At 46.4% G+C, this 12,167-nt stretch overlaps 1 protein-coding gene across 1 annotated transcript in view; it reads left to right on the forward strand.

Moving 5' to 3' along the window:
* The window catches only part of SRD5A1 (steroid 5 alpha-reductase 1), a gene marked incomplete at its 3' end in the record, with an annotated part of 41,467 nt that extends 33,793 nt beyond the window's left edge, over window positions 1-7,674 (forward strand). The window contains exon 3 of the mRNA XM_007953263.1: window positions 7,573-7,674. Within this exon, the coding sequence (XP_007951454.1) occupies window positions 7,573-7,674 (102 nt within the window). The remainder of the gene's footprint in view (window positions 1-7,572) is intronic.
* Between the last annotated feature and the right edge of the window lie 4,493 nt (window positions 7,675-12,167).

Raw genomic sequence — 12,167 nt, forward strand, 5'->3', positions numbered from 1 at the left:
TCTTACCAATGGTGAGCAGTAAAGAGAAGGTGTCATCTAGAAGGAAAAGGAAGTCAGCGTGGCATTCTAAGGACATGATTGTCTGTAGACGCTCACGGCAGAGGCCACATCACCTGGGCTGGCAACCTGAGACCCAGAAATACACCTAACCCACTGTAAGCCTGTGGATCAAACAAGTGGCTTATAAATCCCATTATGAAATTTGGCCTGAACTGCTTAGGAAAAAAAAAAAAAAAATCAGCTTACAGTAGTCACATGAGAAGGAAGAAATGTTGAAACCCTTCCTGTAGACTAGAAGGCTTTCAATGCCAGGCTCTGACTGTGAACAATGACTTAATGTCACTGGGACACCTGAGGGGCAATTGAGATTGTCATCCACAATGTACTCTGCTTCAACATTGACTTGAACGTCACTGTCAAATACTAGCACATCTTTTAAAGATCTCAGAGCAGATGAACGTCTTGTCCTCAAACTGGATTGTTCCTTGTGTGGAACACTGCTTTGACATTTGGGCTCTTCCGGTTGGAATGACTTGGTGTGGTTCTGAGAAGTCCCTGGAGATGGGTGAGGATGGGAAGACCCTTTGTTCAGGACACTGAGGGCCATCTAGGGAGAACAGGGAGGCCAACAGTTGGTCTGCATGGAGGAAAAGAAACTGCCCTTGGCTTGCTGCTTCATGAGTTAGCAGGACACTGCTGGATCAAACTGTATGGAAGTCACTCCCAACAAGTTTACAAAGAAAGATGAGCAGAGGGCTGAAGATGAACTCCCAGTGCCTCCAGCGACCCAAGTAAGGAACAGCCTTTGCCATTAGGTTGGCTCTGACTCGAACAACAGAACAAAATGCTGCCCAGTCCTGTGCAGTATTCATGCTTTTTGATATGTCTGAGGTCATGTGTGGTAGTTAAGGTTATGGGTCAACTCGGCTGGTCCTGGTTTTGAGTGGCTGGGCAGCTGGATGTAGTCATTCCCCATGATGAGACTGGTAATCAACTCCATGGTAGAATTCACTGGAACAGCTAAGTAGGTGCCTTAGGGATGTGGTCTGCTTCCAGTATCTAAGGAGAAGCTTTAAGAAAGGTCTCTAGGTTTTTGTCAGACTTGAATCCTGCATTTAGCCAAGTCTCCATTCAGCAGTCTGTCATATTGTCTGCCAATCTTGAGACCATCTCTGGACTTGAACTAGTGGCCTGCCATGTTGCTTAATAATCTTGAGACTGTTGCATTTTGCTTGTCGACCTTGGGTTTGTCAGCCTCAGCAGCCAGCAGCTGCATGAGTTAAGAGATGCTCCAACTCCAGTGGGCCAAGATCAAGAAGCAGAGCTGAAGCCCAAGGTTGAGGGGTCCTGCCAAAGGGGCAAGGAGGCGACATCTTCTGACCTCCTCTAATCACACAGGAAGAAGACAGAATCACCATCAGTAGCCCAAGGCCTCTTTCTGCAAGGCCAGACATGCTGCCTCCCTCCAGCCCTTTCACCAACCCTGGCACCAACCGTTCCTCCCACAGCACCCACCTCTCTGTTGGGTTCTATAATTTGCTGCAGTGGCAACACAGACCTCACAGATTATGGGGTTTATTAGGGAAGCAACAGGCTACAATTCAAGTTCAGGAACACGCTCAGTCTCTCTCCCCCCACTGTCTGTCAGACGACAGTCTCTCTCAGTCTCTTTCCCAGCAGTGCGTGTCTCGGTGTGTCTCTCCCAGCAGTGAGTGTCTCTCATGTCTCCCAGCCGTCAGTGAGAGAATCCTTCTGTCTCTAGGAGGGCTCCTTTTGAGCCTGGCAGAGTGACCAAACTAAGCACTCCCAACATCAGAATTCTATACACCTGAGAGAGAGTGAACTTCCCAGAAAATTACTTCATGCTGCTCCAAACAGAAATACCCCAGGTGGGTAACTTTAACAATCAGGAGCTACTCAGTTGCTCATGGCAAATTCCACCACAGAGTTTACAAAGACTTATGGCTAGAAAAACCACACTAGGTAATTTACTACACCACAGGCCACCTCCTGGCTTTTCTAGACATTATCCCTTTTATACTTCAAAAATTAACATCCCCTTCACCATCAGTTTAAGAATAACCACACCCATGAAAGCGTGTAAGCCACCCACTTCATGCCTTTATCTTCCCCCATTTTAGATAGCCAATTTCTAATTTGCCCATCCCTATTGAGCAATTTACTTCCGTAGTGATACTGCCTTGGAAACCCAAGGAGGGGTTGCTGTGAGTCAGGTCCGACTCCACAGCACATAACAACAGCAACAATAATCAAACCAGTACTCTGAGGAGACAGCATGTTCCTTTCTCACTGAAGAATCTTCTGTTCTGTTTGGAAACTTTGGGCATCTGCATTCATAAACAAGTAAAGTCCAGCCCAGCACAAGCCATCAGATTGCAGCAACTTAACACCAGCTCAGTGTCAAACATCTTCCTCTTCATTTGGTAGGATTCTGGTCAGCTCAGCCCTAGCCATCCCAGCTAGGTCATGGGTACCAGCTGCTTGGGGAGTCACACTCTTCCCTTCACTTCAGACCAGCCGGCACCACCTCTCACATCCTCAGTCCTCAGGGACTATTTCAATGCCTGTAGGCTCACAGCTCCTGCCATTTGAGACAAGCCAGCCCTTCCTCTCATCCCCAGCCTCCATGGCTTAGGTCAAAGAGTACGAAACTCAGCCCATTTCTTCATTGCTGCACTTCCCCCGTTTCCACTCAAGTGGGCCCAGATGGTCACAAGCAAGCAACATACAGGCCTACTACTCACTGGCTTCCTTTAACTTTCAGTCCTGGAAGAGGCTTCTGTCATGGACTGTGACTCTCCTGCTCAATGCACCCAAAGCCTATCTGCTTGCTCAAAATTAAAAAAAAGCCAAGTAGTCATTTTTTTCTCTGTAGCTCCTGTCTTCACACGCAGATCTTCTGTTCTCTCAATAGACCTGGCTGGCCCTCAGGTTTTCTACCTAAGCCCCTAATATTCTACACACAGGGTTTGAAACAAAATCCTGTTTCCACTGGGCAAATTCTATTTCCCGTTTTAAACCTATCCAATCAAGTATTGGCTGAAGGCGGACTTTCACGTTCTCTGTTATCCACACCCCATAATCATTTCTAATATACAAGCAAGTAAGAGAACATTCAATACCTGTAGTACATTCAGATAAACACATAATCCAAAACACATAATCCTTTGTAAGACATTCCAAGTTCTTCTCTTCACCTTGATTATCTTCCCATTATGTGGCCTTGGGCCTTTGGCTGGGTATAACCAAAAACCCTAACCTCTGAATCAATTATCTCCTTTAATAGGTAACACCAACCAAAGTAACCATCTAAGAATCCAAAGTTTCACTTCCCAGGCCCCTTCCTTCTTTCTTTTACAAAGTCCCATGCTTCTATGAGTCTGGAGCCACTGCAACCAATCCCCCGCTTCTGACACCAACTGCCAAAGGGGCAATGAGGCCGTATCTTCTGACCTCCCCTAACCCCACAAGAGGAAGACAGAATCACCATCAGTAGCCCAAGGCTTATCCCTGCTAGGCCAGACATGCTGCCTCCCTCCAGCCCTTTCACCAACCGTGACACCAACCATTCCTCCCACAGCACCCACCACCTCTCTGCTGGGTTCAATCATTTGCTGCAGTGGCCACACAGAATTTACAGATTATGGGATTTATTAAGGAAGCAACAGGCTACAATTCAAGTTCAGGAACACACTCAGTCTCTCTCAGCCTGCCGTCTCTCAGCCAACAATCTCTCTCAGTCTCTCTCGCAGCAGTACGTGTCTCTCAGTGTATCTCTCCAGCAGTGTGTGTCTCTCACGTCTCCCAGCTGGCAGTGAGAAATTCCTTCTGCCTCTAGGAAGGCTCCTTTTGAGCCTGGTAGAGTGACCGAACTAACCACTCCCAACATCAGAGTTTTATACACCTGAGAGAGAAAGAGCTTCCCAGAAAACTACTTTGTGCTGCTCCCAACAGAAATACCCCAGGTGGATAATTTTAACAATCAGGAGCTACTCAGTTGCTCATGGCAAATTCCACCACAGAGTGCACAAAGACTTATGGCTAGAAAAGCCACACTATGTAATTTACTACACCGCAGGTCCTCACCCAGGCCCTAGAGTTGGCATCTTGAACTTGGACTTCTAGCCTCCCAAACTGTAAGAGAATAAATCCATGTTTGTTAAAGCCACCCATCTGTGGTATGTCTGTTGCAGCAGCCCTAGAGACCCAGAATACCGTTGTTGTGGCCGCTGTGTCCTGTATCCATCCGTCTCATGGAGGGTCTCTCTCGTTTGCACTGACCCTCCACTTTATCAGACACAAGGTCCTTCTCCAGCAGTTGGTCCCTCCTGATGGGATGTCTAAAGTAGGTGACCCAAAGTCTCATCAACCTTGCTTCTAAGGAGCTTCTGGCTGTACTTCCTCCAGGATTCATTTGCTCGTTCTCCAGTAGTCCATGTACATTCAGTATTCTTGTTGTTGTTGTTGTTACTAGTCGTCAAGTCATCTCCCACCACGACGACATTGTGCACAGAATAGGATTATCTGGTCCTGCACCATCTTCATGACAATCAGTGTGTTTGAGCTCATTGTTGTAGCCGTTGTGTCCACCTGTGTCATGAAGGTCACCCACCCTCTACTTTACCAAATAGAAGGTCCTTTTTCAGCAATGGGTCTTTCTCAACGACATGTCCAAAGTAAGCAAGCCACCGTCTCACCGTCTTTGCTTCTAAGAAGGATTCTGGATGTATTCTAAGACTAATTTGTTTGTCTAGATTCAGCTAATGGTGATAAAGCTGTTGTTGTTAGGTGCCGTTGAGTCGTCTCCAACTGATAGCCACCCTGTGCACAGCAGAACGAAACATTGCCTGGTCCTGTGCCAGCCTCACGATCCTTATTATACCTGAGCCCATCATTGCAGCCACTGTGTCAATCCATCTCATTGAAGATCTTCCCCTTTTTTGTTGACCCTCCACTTTACCCAGCATATCCTTCTCCAGGGAATGGTCCCTCTGACAACATGACCACAGTAGGTGAGATGAGGTCTGGCCATTCTCACTTCCAAGGAGCAATCTACCTACACTTCCTCCAGGACAGATCTGTCAGTCGTTTTAGCAGTCCGTGGAACTCTTTGCTTCTTCTCTAACACCGCAACTCAAAAACATCAACTCTTTTTCAGTCTTCCTTATTCATTGTCCGGCTCTCACATGTATAAGAGGTGATTGAAAATACCGTGGCTTGGGTTTGGCACACCTTAGTCTTCAAAGGGACATCTTGTCTCTTCATCACTTGGAAGAGGTCTTTAATAGCAGATTTGCCCAAGGCAGCACATTGTCTGATGTCTTGACTGCTGCTTCCATTGGTTTTGATTGTAGAACCAAATAATATGTAGTCCTTGACAACTTCAGTCTTTTCTCCACCCATCATGAAACTGTTTACTGGACCAGTTGTGAGGATTTTTGTTCTCTTTATATTGAGATGATAAAGTAAGGGGCTGGGATTTCTCCACTCCTCATCTGTGAGGTAGAGATTATTGTTGTTGAGTGCCATTGAATTGATTCCAACTCACAGTGACCCGTGTGCAATAAAAGAAAATACTGCCCATTTCTACACGATCCTCACGATCCTCAGTATGCTTGAGTGCATTGTTGCAGCCCCTGTGTCAGCCATCTCACTGAGGGTTTTCCTCTTTTTTCTCCATAAGGTGAAGATAGCAGTACCAAAAACCAAACCAAACCCATGACCGTCGAGTCAATTCCAACTCAGCCACGTCTTACATAACCAGTGCTACTATAACAGCAACATCACAGGTGGATGGCTTTAACAAACAGGAATTTATCCTCTCAAACCGTAAGAGGCTGGAGTTCCCAATGCAGAGCACTGGCTCTAGGGCAAGGCTTTCTCTCTCTGTCAGCTCTAGAGGAAGGTCCTTGGGTCCTTTCAATATCTGGGAAGCAGCGTTCCTTGGACATCTCTGTATGTCTTGGCATCAGTCTTCCCCTGGATCTAGGAGGTTCTCAGCACAGGGACCCTGGGTCCACTCCTGACTCTTCCTGCTTGGTGGTACTGAGGTCCTGCTCTCCTCTGCTCATTTGTTCAATCCCTTTCCTAGCCTCTGAAGCAGCTCTGCTTTCCGTTCTCCTTGTCTCTTCGGCTTCTGCTTCCTGGTGCCGTGGTCTCTCAAAGAGGCCAGGCCAGCCCCTGTTCTCTTTGGGCAAATGTGGCAAAGCTCTTGAGCTCTACTGATAAGTACCTGGACCAGTTGGTCAGAAAGCCTACCCAAGGGCACTCAGCTTTCTCCCTTTGGGGGTTGAATCCCATGCCATCTCGTACCGGTCGCCTGGTTCTGCTGCAGCCAATTCCAAAACCACTTCCACATTTTAAGTATCCACTGCAGCAACAGCACAGTCCCAGTACCAAACTCTTAGTTCTGTAGCTGCAGTAATAGAAATAAGTGGATGGTTTTAACAAACAGAAAGGTACTCTCATGGCTTAGGAGCCTAGGAGTCCAAATTCAGGGCACCAGCTCCAGGGGAAGGCTTGCTCTCTGTGTCAGTTCTGGGAGAAGGTCATTATCTCCTTTCACCATCTGTGGGCCAGGCATTCCTTGGACATGTCTCTTGGCATCTGTCTTCCCCTGGGTCTAGGCAGTTCCCAGCATTGAGACCCCAGGTCCTAAGGACACACTCCATTCCCACCTCTTCTTTCTTGGTGGTCCTAGGTCCCTCTCTGCTCTCTTCTCTTTCTTTTCATCCTTTTGTAAGAGGCAGTGCAGACCACACCCCAGGGAAACTCCCCTTATGTCAGATCAGGGCTGTGTCATGATTGAGGGTGTTACATCCCACCCTAACTCCCTTCCAGCTGATTGGCTGATCACATCAGGTCACATCATGAGTCATGATTACATGATTACATGACTGCCAAACCACTGAGAACCATGGCCCAGCCAAGCTGACACTTGTTTTGGGGGGCACTATGCAATCCATGACAGCTATCCTATAGAACAGAGTAGAACTGCCCCAGAGGGTTTCCAAGGCTGTTATCTTTATGGAAGCAGACTGCCACATGTTTCTCCTGTGGGGTGGCTGGTGGGTTCAAACCACTGACCTTTCAGTTTGCAGCTGAGCGCTGTAACCACTGTACCACCAGGGTTCCAGGGATAGTCGGACCTGCCTCATGGGGCTGTGGTGAGACATGTGAGGTGAGGGGATCTCGTGGGCTGACCTACGGATGATGGGCGCACCTTTCCCTAGAAAGACACCTCGTGCCAAATCACATTGGTGGTGGTTCCAGTCTTACCATCATACTGTAGACATTTATACTTGCCATGAAGTCCAGTGTTGCAGGTGGATCTAGTCATTCATTAGTATGATTAGAAAAACAAAGCCTGATTGAGCATGCCTGCCTGCAGTCCTTGCAATCTATTTTTCCAAATAAAGGGCAATATTCACTAAGTGGTTCTTCTCACCAGTGCTGTTGTAAATGTGAAGGATTGCAGTAGTCCTGGTCGGTCAAGCCTGGGGTCAGGAATGTGTCTGTTCATTAACCACACCGGTCTCCTTTCTTTCTTAGGCTTTGCCATGTGGTTAGTGGGCATGTTGATAAACATCCACTCAGATCACATCCTCAGGAACCTCAGGAAACCAGGGGAGACTGGATACAAAATACCGAGGGGTACGTACTGAAACGAAGACTTTACCTTAAAGCCGCACTGCACGGTGCCTTCCCGTTCTGTGTTAGTGTTGCCAGGTTGAGTAACAGTGCAGTGTTCATTAGCTGCGTGTTTTCAACGTGAGTCACTATTGTTGCTAGCCATGGTGTCATCAGTGTTTTACTAGATTAGCAAAGGGACCAGTTCTGACCCCACTGAATGGTCCTAGGCAGAAAGGAAACTCCAGTGATATCTCTGTTTGAGAAGAGAATGTGAGGGAGAATTGATGGTTTGTGAGGAATGGCTGATAGGTTCATTTCTGGCAGTATGATTGGACAGCTACCTGGACTTACCCTCCTTCTGAAAACAATGAAAAATGTTGGATGAAATCCTTTTTTAACAAAAGTCTTTACAATTCTTACTACCAAGAAAGGAGAAGTAGTCATTGAGTGCACAGAGCTTGTCCCTTGATCCTAGGGCACAGAGTATGTACCATGATCTGAGGCCACAGAGAGCATCCCATGGTCTGAGTGCCTGCTGCGAGCCAGAGAGAGTTCATGAGAATTTGTAACCGCCACTTGCTCCTCTTGTTGCCCTATAGGCCAAGTTCACACCCGTGGATGGTCTGAAAAGGTGCAAGCCACAATTTAGATTCCCTCTGGTCCAAAGTGGCCAGCCCTCATGCCCCGAGACAAAGCAAACCCAGATCCCCTCAAAGAACCTGCCTTCACCTAAGGCCTCAAAGAATCCCAACAGGTTCAGTTCCACCAAGTAAGAGGCCACATCAAAAGTTCTAGAACCCACAAGGAAATAAGGCACCATGAGTAGGAGCAGGATTAAACTTGAGAGATTCTGGTTATTAAAATTAATAGACAGTGAGTACTTAAAATGTTTTTAAAATGCAAGGGGTTTAAAATCATGAGTAAAGAAGGAAGATGCTGTAAAATGATGAAGGATTTATGTAAAAAAGAAGCCAAACTCACTGTCATCGAGTCAATTCCAACTCATAGCGACCCCCTTTGGGTTTCCAAGGCAGTAAATCTTTACAGAAGTAGATTGCCCAGTCTTCCTTCCACAGAGTGCCTGGTGGGTTTGAGCCTCCAGCCTTCTGGCTAGTAGTCAAATGCCTTAGGCACAGTGCCACCAGAGCTCCCTAGTACTTATGTAGGACAGTGAATTACTTAATATGGCTCTTCTAATCCTGGTCTTTGTGATTCTCACCAGATGACTGGGTAGAACTGTGCAAATGGGAGGTACTTGTGGCCCACCAGTGGGATTGGATAGGTTGGTAATAACATAAATACAGTACATGGCACCCTTGTAGGGATGGAGCTGCACAAATAAGGTATATGGAACCCTAACGTGAGGATTGGTCAGTTTTGCCCATCTCACTAGGCTCCTAGAAAAGGGGGACCTCACTACCATCAAGAGAGAAAAGCCAGGAGCAGAGCATGTCCTCGGAGCTGAGATCTCTGTGCTGAGACAGCGGAGAAATAGCGAGAAGCAGCAGAGGCAGCAGAACCAAGAGAGTGGCACGAGGCAGAGCGAGGGGCTTACCAGCCCATAGAGCAAGAAGGTCAAGTGCCTTCAGGCAGGAGGCTTGCTAGCAGAATGGGGAGCACTGTCAGCAGAGCTAAACAAGTTTTGTAAAACTTACCAAATCAGGCAGAGGCCAGGCAAGAGCCAAAGAGAGGAATGCCTACAGGCATGGCCGAGGGAGACTGTCCTGATCATATTACATCCTGAGCATTGCTGAACCTGAATTATTACCTCTTACTTCCATGGTAAACCCCACAATCTTGAATATTGTGTGAGAATTCTATGTGGCCTTTGCAACAAATTATCGGACCAAGCAGAGAAGAAGAGAGTGACAGGGAAGGAACAGTTGGTGAAAAAGTTGGAGGGTGACAGCATGTCTGACCTCTACTTCATAGGAATCAGCCTAGGCCTGATGCTGCTTTTGGTTATTCTTGTGAAGTTAGAGGAGGTCAGAGGACATTGCCACCACGCTTTCTGTGTGGTTGGTTTCAGAGGTGGGATTGAAATAGGACCAAATGTGAGTCCCTGCCCAGTGTGCAGTCAGGCCAAAACAGTTTACACATTGAGTGATTAAGAGGAGAGAAAATTATTTATTGCAAAGCGGCAATGCAAGGATGCAGGGGTCCATACCCAGATCTGACTCCCTGAATCCCCATTGAATTATAGTTTTTGTAGGTTTCAGAAGAAAGAGTTATACACATTCATTAAAATTTCAGGAATTTGGGCATGAGATGGTTGACGATTGGCTGAAATTTCCTTCGCCTAGGTTTAAAGGGACAGTAGGTTTTATTTGAGTGCGCCGCCTACAGGATGAGTCACACTAGCTTCCTATCATCAGCTGACTGGGGCTTAGGCAGAGGGGAGAGTGTTAGTTCCTAGCAACTTTGTTCCTCTCTGTTCCACTGCATATGTCTGTGGACCAGAGTCAATTTTCAAGTTTTTTTCTAAAACATATTAATGCGTTTTTAATGTGTTTATCACCTGTGCCTAAGGAAATAGCAGTAAAGAATGTTTTTTGTTCCGTTTAGATATTAAGGAACTGAGCTTATTGTGTTTACTCCTCTGCCTTAACCAGGCTGGGGAAATAGTTGAGGGTAATTAAGTTTACTTATGTATTCCCATCTGGGGTCATAGCTGTTCTAATTATCTGTTTTAACCAGAATGGGAAAATAGTTTTGACATTACTCAGTTTCAATTCCCCCTTAGAATAGATACTGTTCCACATTCTTGGGGAACACTTTACTCGGTTTCAATTCCCCCTTAGGATGGTTAATGTTCCACATTCTTGGGAAACGGGATGATGACTCATTCTAGCTGCTTCCTGCTGACTGGGAGTGAAGATGGTGGAACTTAATAGAGTTAGCTACCGATTCCAGGGAAACAGAAACATTCTAAAGAATTGATACAAAAAATGGAGGTCATCATGATTTTTCCCCAACGCCCATCATAAATTAAAATTATTATTTTAATTTAAAATAAATTAAATTAAATGAATTAAAATTCGTTGGGCCTTTTCCCAAGCACTCCACGTTAGATCAGGTGGGCTACACCGGTGTCAGTAGTTAGGTCGCGCAGAATGCAGAAATTCTTCTAATGGTAGGAAATGCATTCCTCCTGCCCAGATCCACCCTAGAACGCAGGTGCCTTCGTGATCAACTGGCCAGGTTTTAAAGGCAGCATGCTCACATAACCAGTATAGCCCTGGGTGGTGGAGGGAATAAGCCGTAGGAGGGAACTGAAAAATAGCCCTAGCGATGCTCTAATCAGTCAGAGTGATGCTTATTTTGTTAGAGATATTCTTAACTGGGGTGTCATGTTCTGTAACGGCACCATTTTCATTAATCCAGGCATGGCTCAACATATAAAGGGACCAGGTCTGATTGCATTGTGCCCATTTTCCTACGGAAGCTGTTGGCCTAGAGGGAGTCCATTGTATACACAGAGCAGCCAAAGTCTGAGACGTTAATACATCACATTTCACCACAGAGGAGCTTTTGTTAGAATTGATTATGTTGGCCCCTTCATCTCCGGCCCAGTATTCTAAATGTAAGGGGACGGGGAGGATAGGCAGACCCTGTGCTCCATGTGAAGGAGAGTGGGCACACACCCAACAATTGTGAGCCCCAGGTGTGTGGTTTAATAGGGTTTGTTGGAGGTTTATGACAGTATTGGACTCCCATCCTCCTTCAGAAGGCGGTAGGGATAAAACGGTCATCGAGCTGATCAAAATCACATTCGTGTCTTAACCCACAACAGGTTTCCTTTTAAATAAAACCTTAAGATCCTCGATGGGCTCACCAGTATATTCCACTGCAGGTTGTTGGGGACACTCAATATTCGGTTGGTCAGGCTCTCTCAAGTCTCCCTGTCCCCCAAGGCTGCTCCTTGTAGAATAAAACTTAGTTGTAGGTCAGGGAGGGTTCCCAGTGCAGGCTGGCACTATTCTCAATCAGGTGTGATGTATCCAAGGGCAGACTCCCTTCAGATTGGCTGAAGAACGTGTTGTCAACAGTACTTCATAAGGCCCAGTCCATTTGTCCTGGAGCTGGCTCTGGGGAGTCCGGTCATTCCACTCCTTCAATAGGACCCAATCGCCTGGACAGAAGCTATGAAGGGGAGTATCTGTAGGATACAACAACCTGCTGGAAGCAAACTGGTTAATAATTTTAAATGTTGCAGACGAAGTTCGTACATGTCTTAAAATACACAATTCCTTAACAATTTTAAAGTTTCCCTTTTTTGTGTAACTGGAGTGCCACACTCTACAAAATGGTCTCCCATTGCAGTGAATTGCTTGATGTGGCCCTTCTAGCCATTGTCCTCCATTCTGTGATATTTTGTAAATCTCATTACCCATGCCTATTTGGGGTGGTGTGGTAGTTAAGGTCAGGTATCAACTTGGCTGGGCAGCTGGTAGCAGTCATTCCCTATAATGACTGGCAATCGACTCTGTGATGAGATTTAAGTTAATTCTGTT

The sequence above is a fragment of the Orycteropus afer genome, unplaced genomic scaffold, assembly GCF_000298275.1.
Source record: "Orycteropus afer afer isolate SDZICR_OR568_19922 unplaced genomic scaffold, OryAfe1.0 scaffold00381, whole genome shotgun sequence".
In the NCBI taxonomy this organism is placed as follows: Eukaryota; Metazoa; Chordata; class Mammalia; order Tubulidentata; family Orycteropodidae; genus Orycteropus; species Orycteropus afer.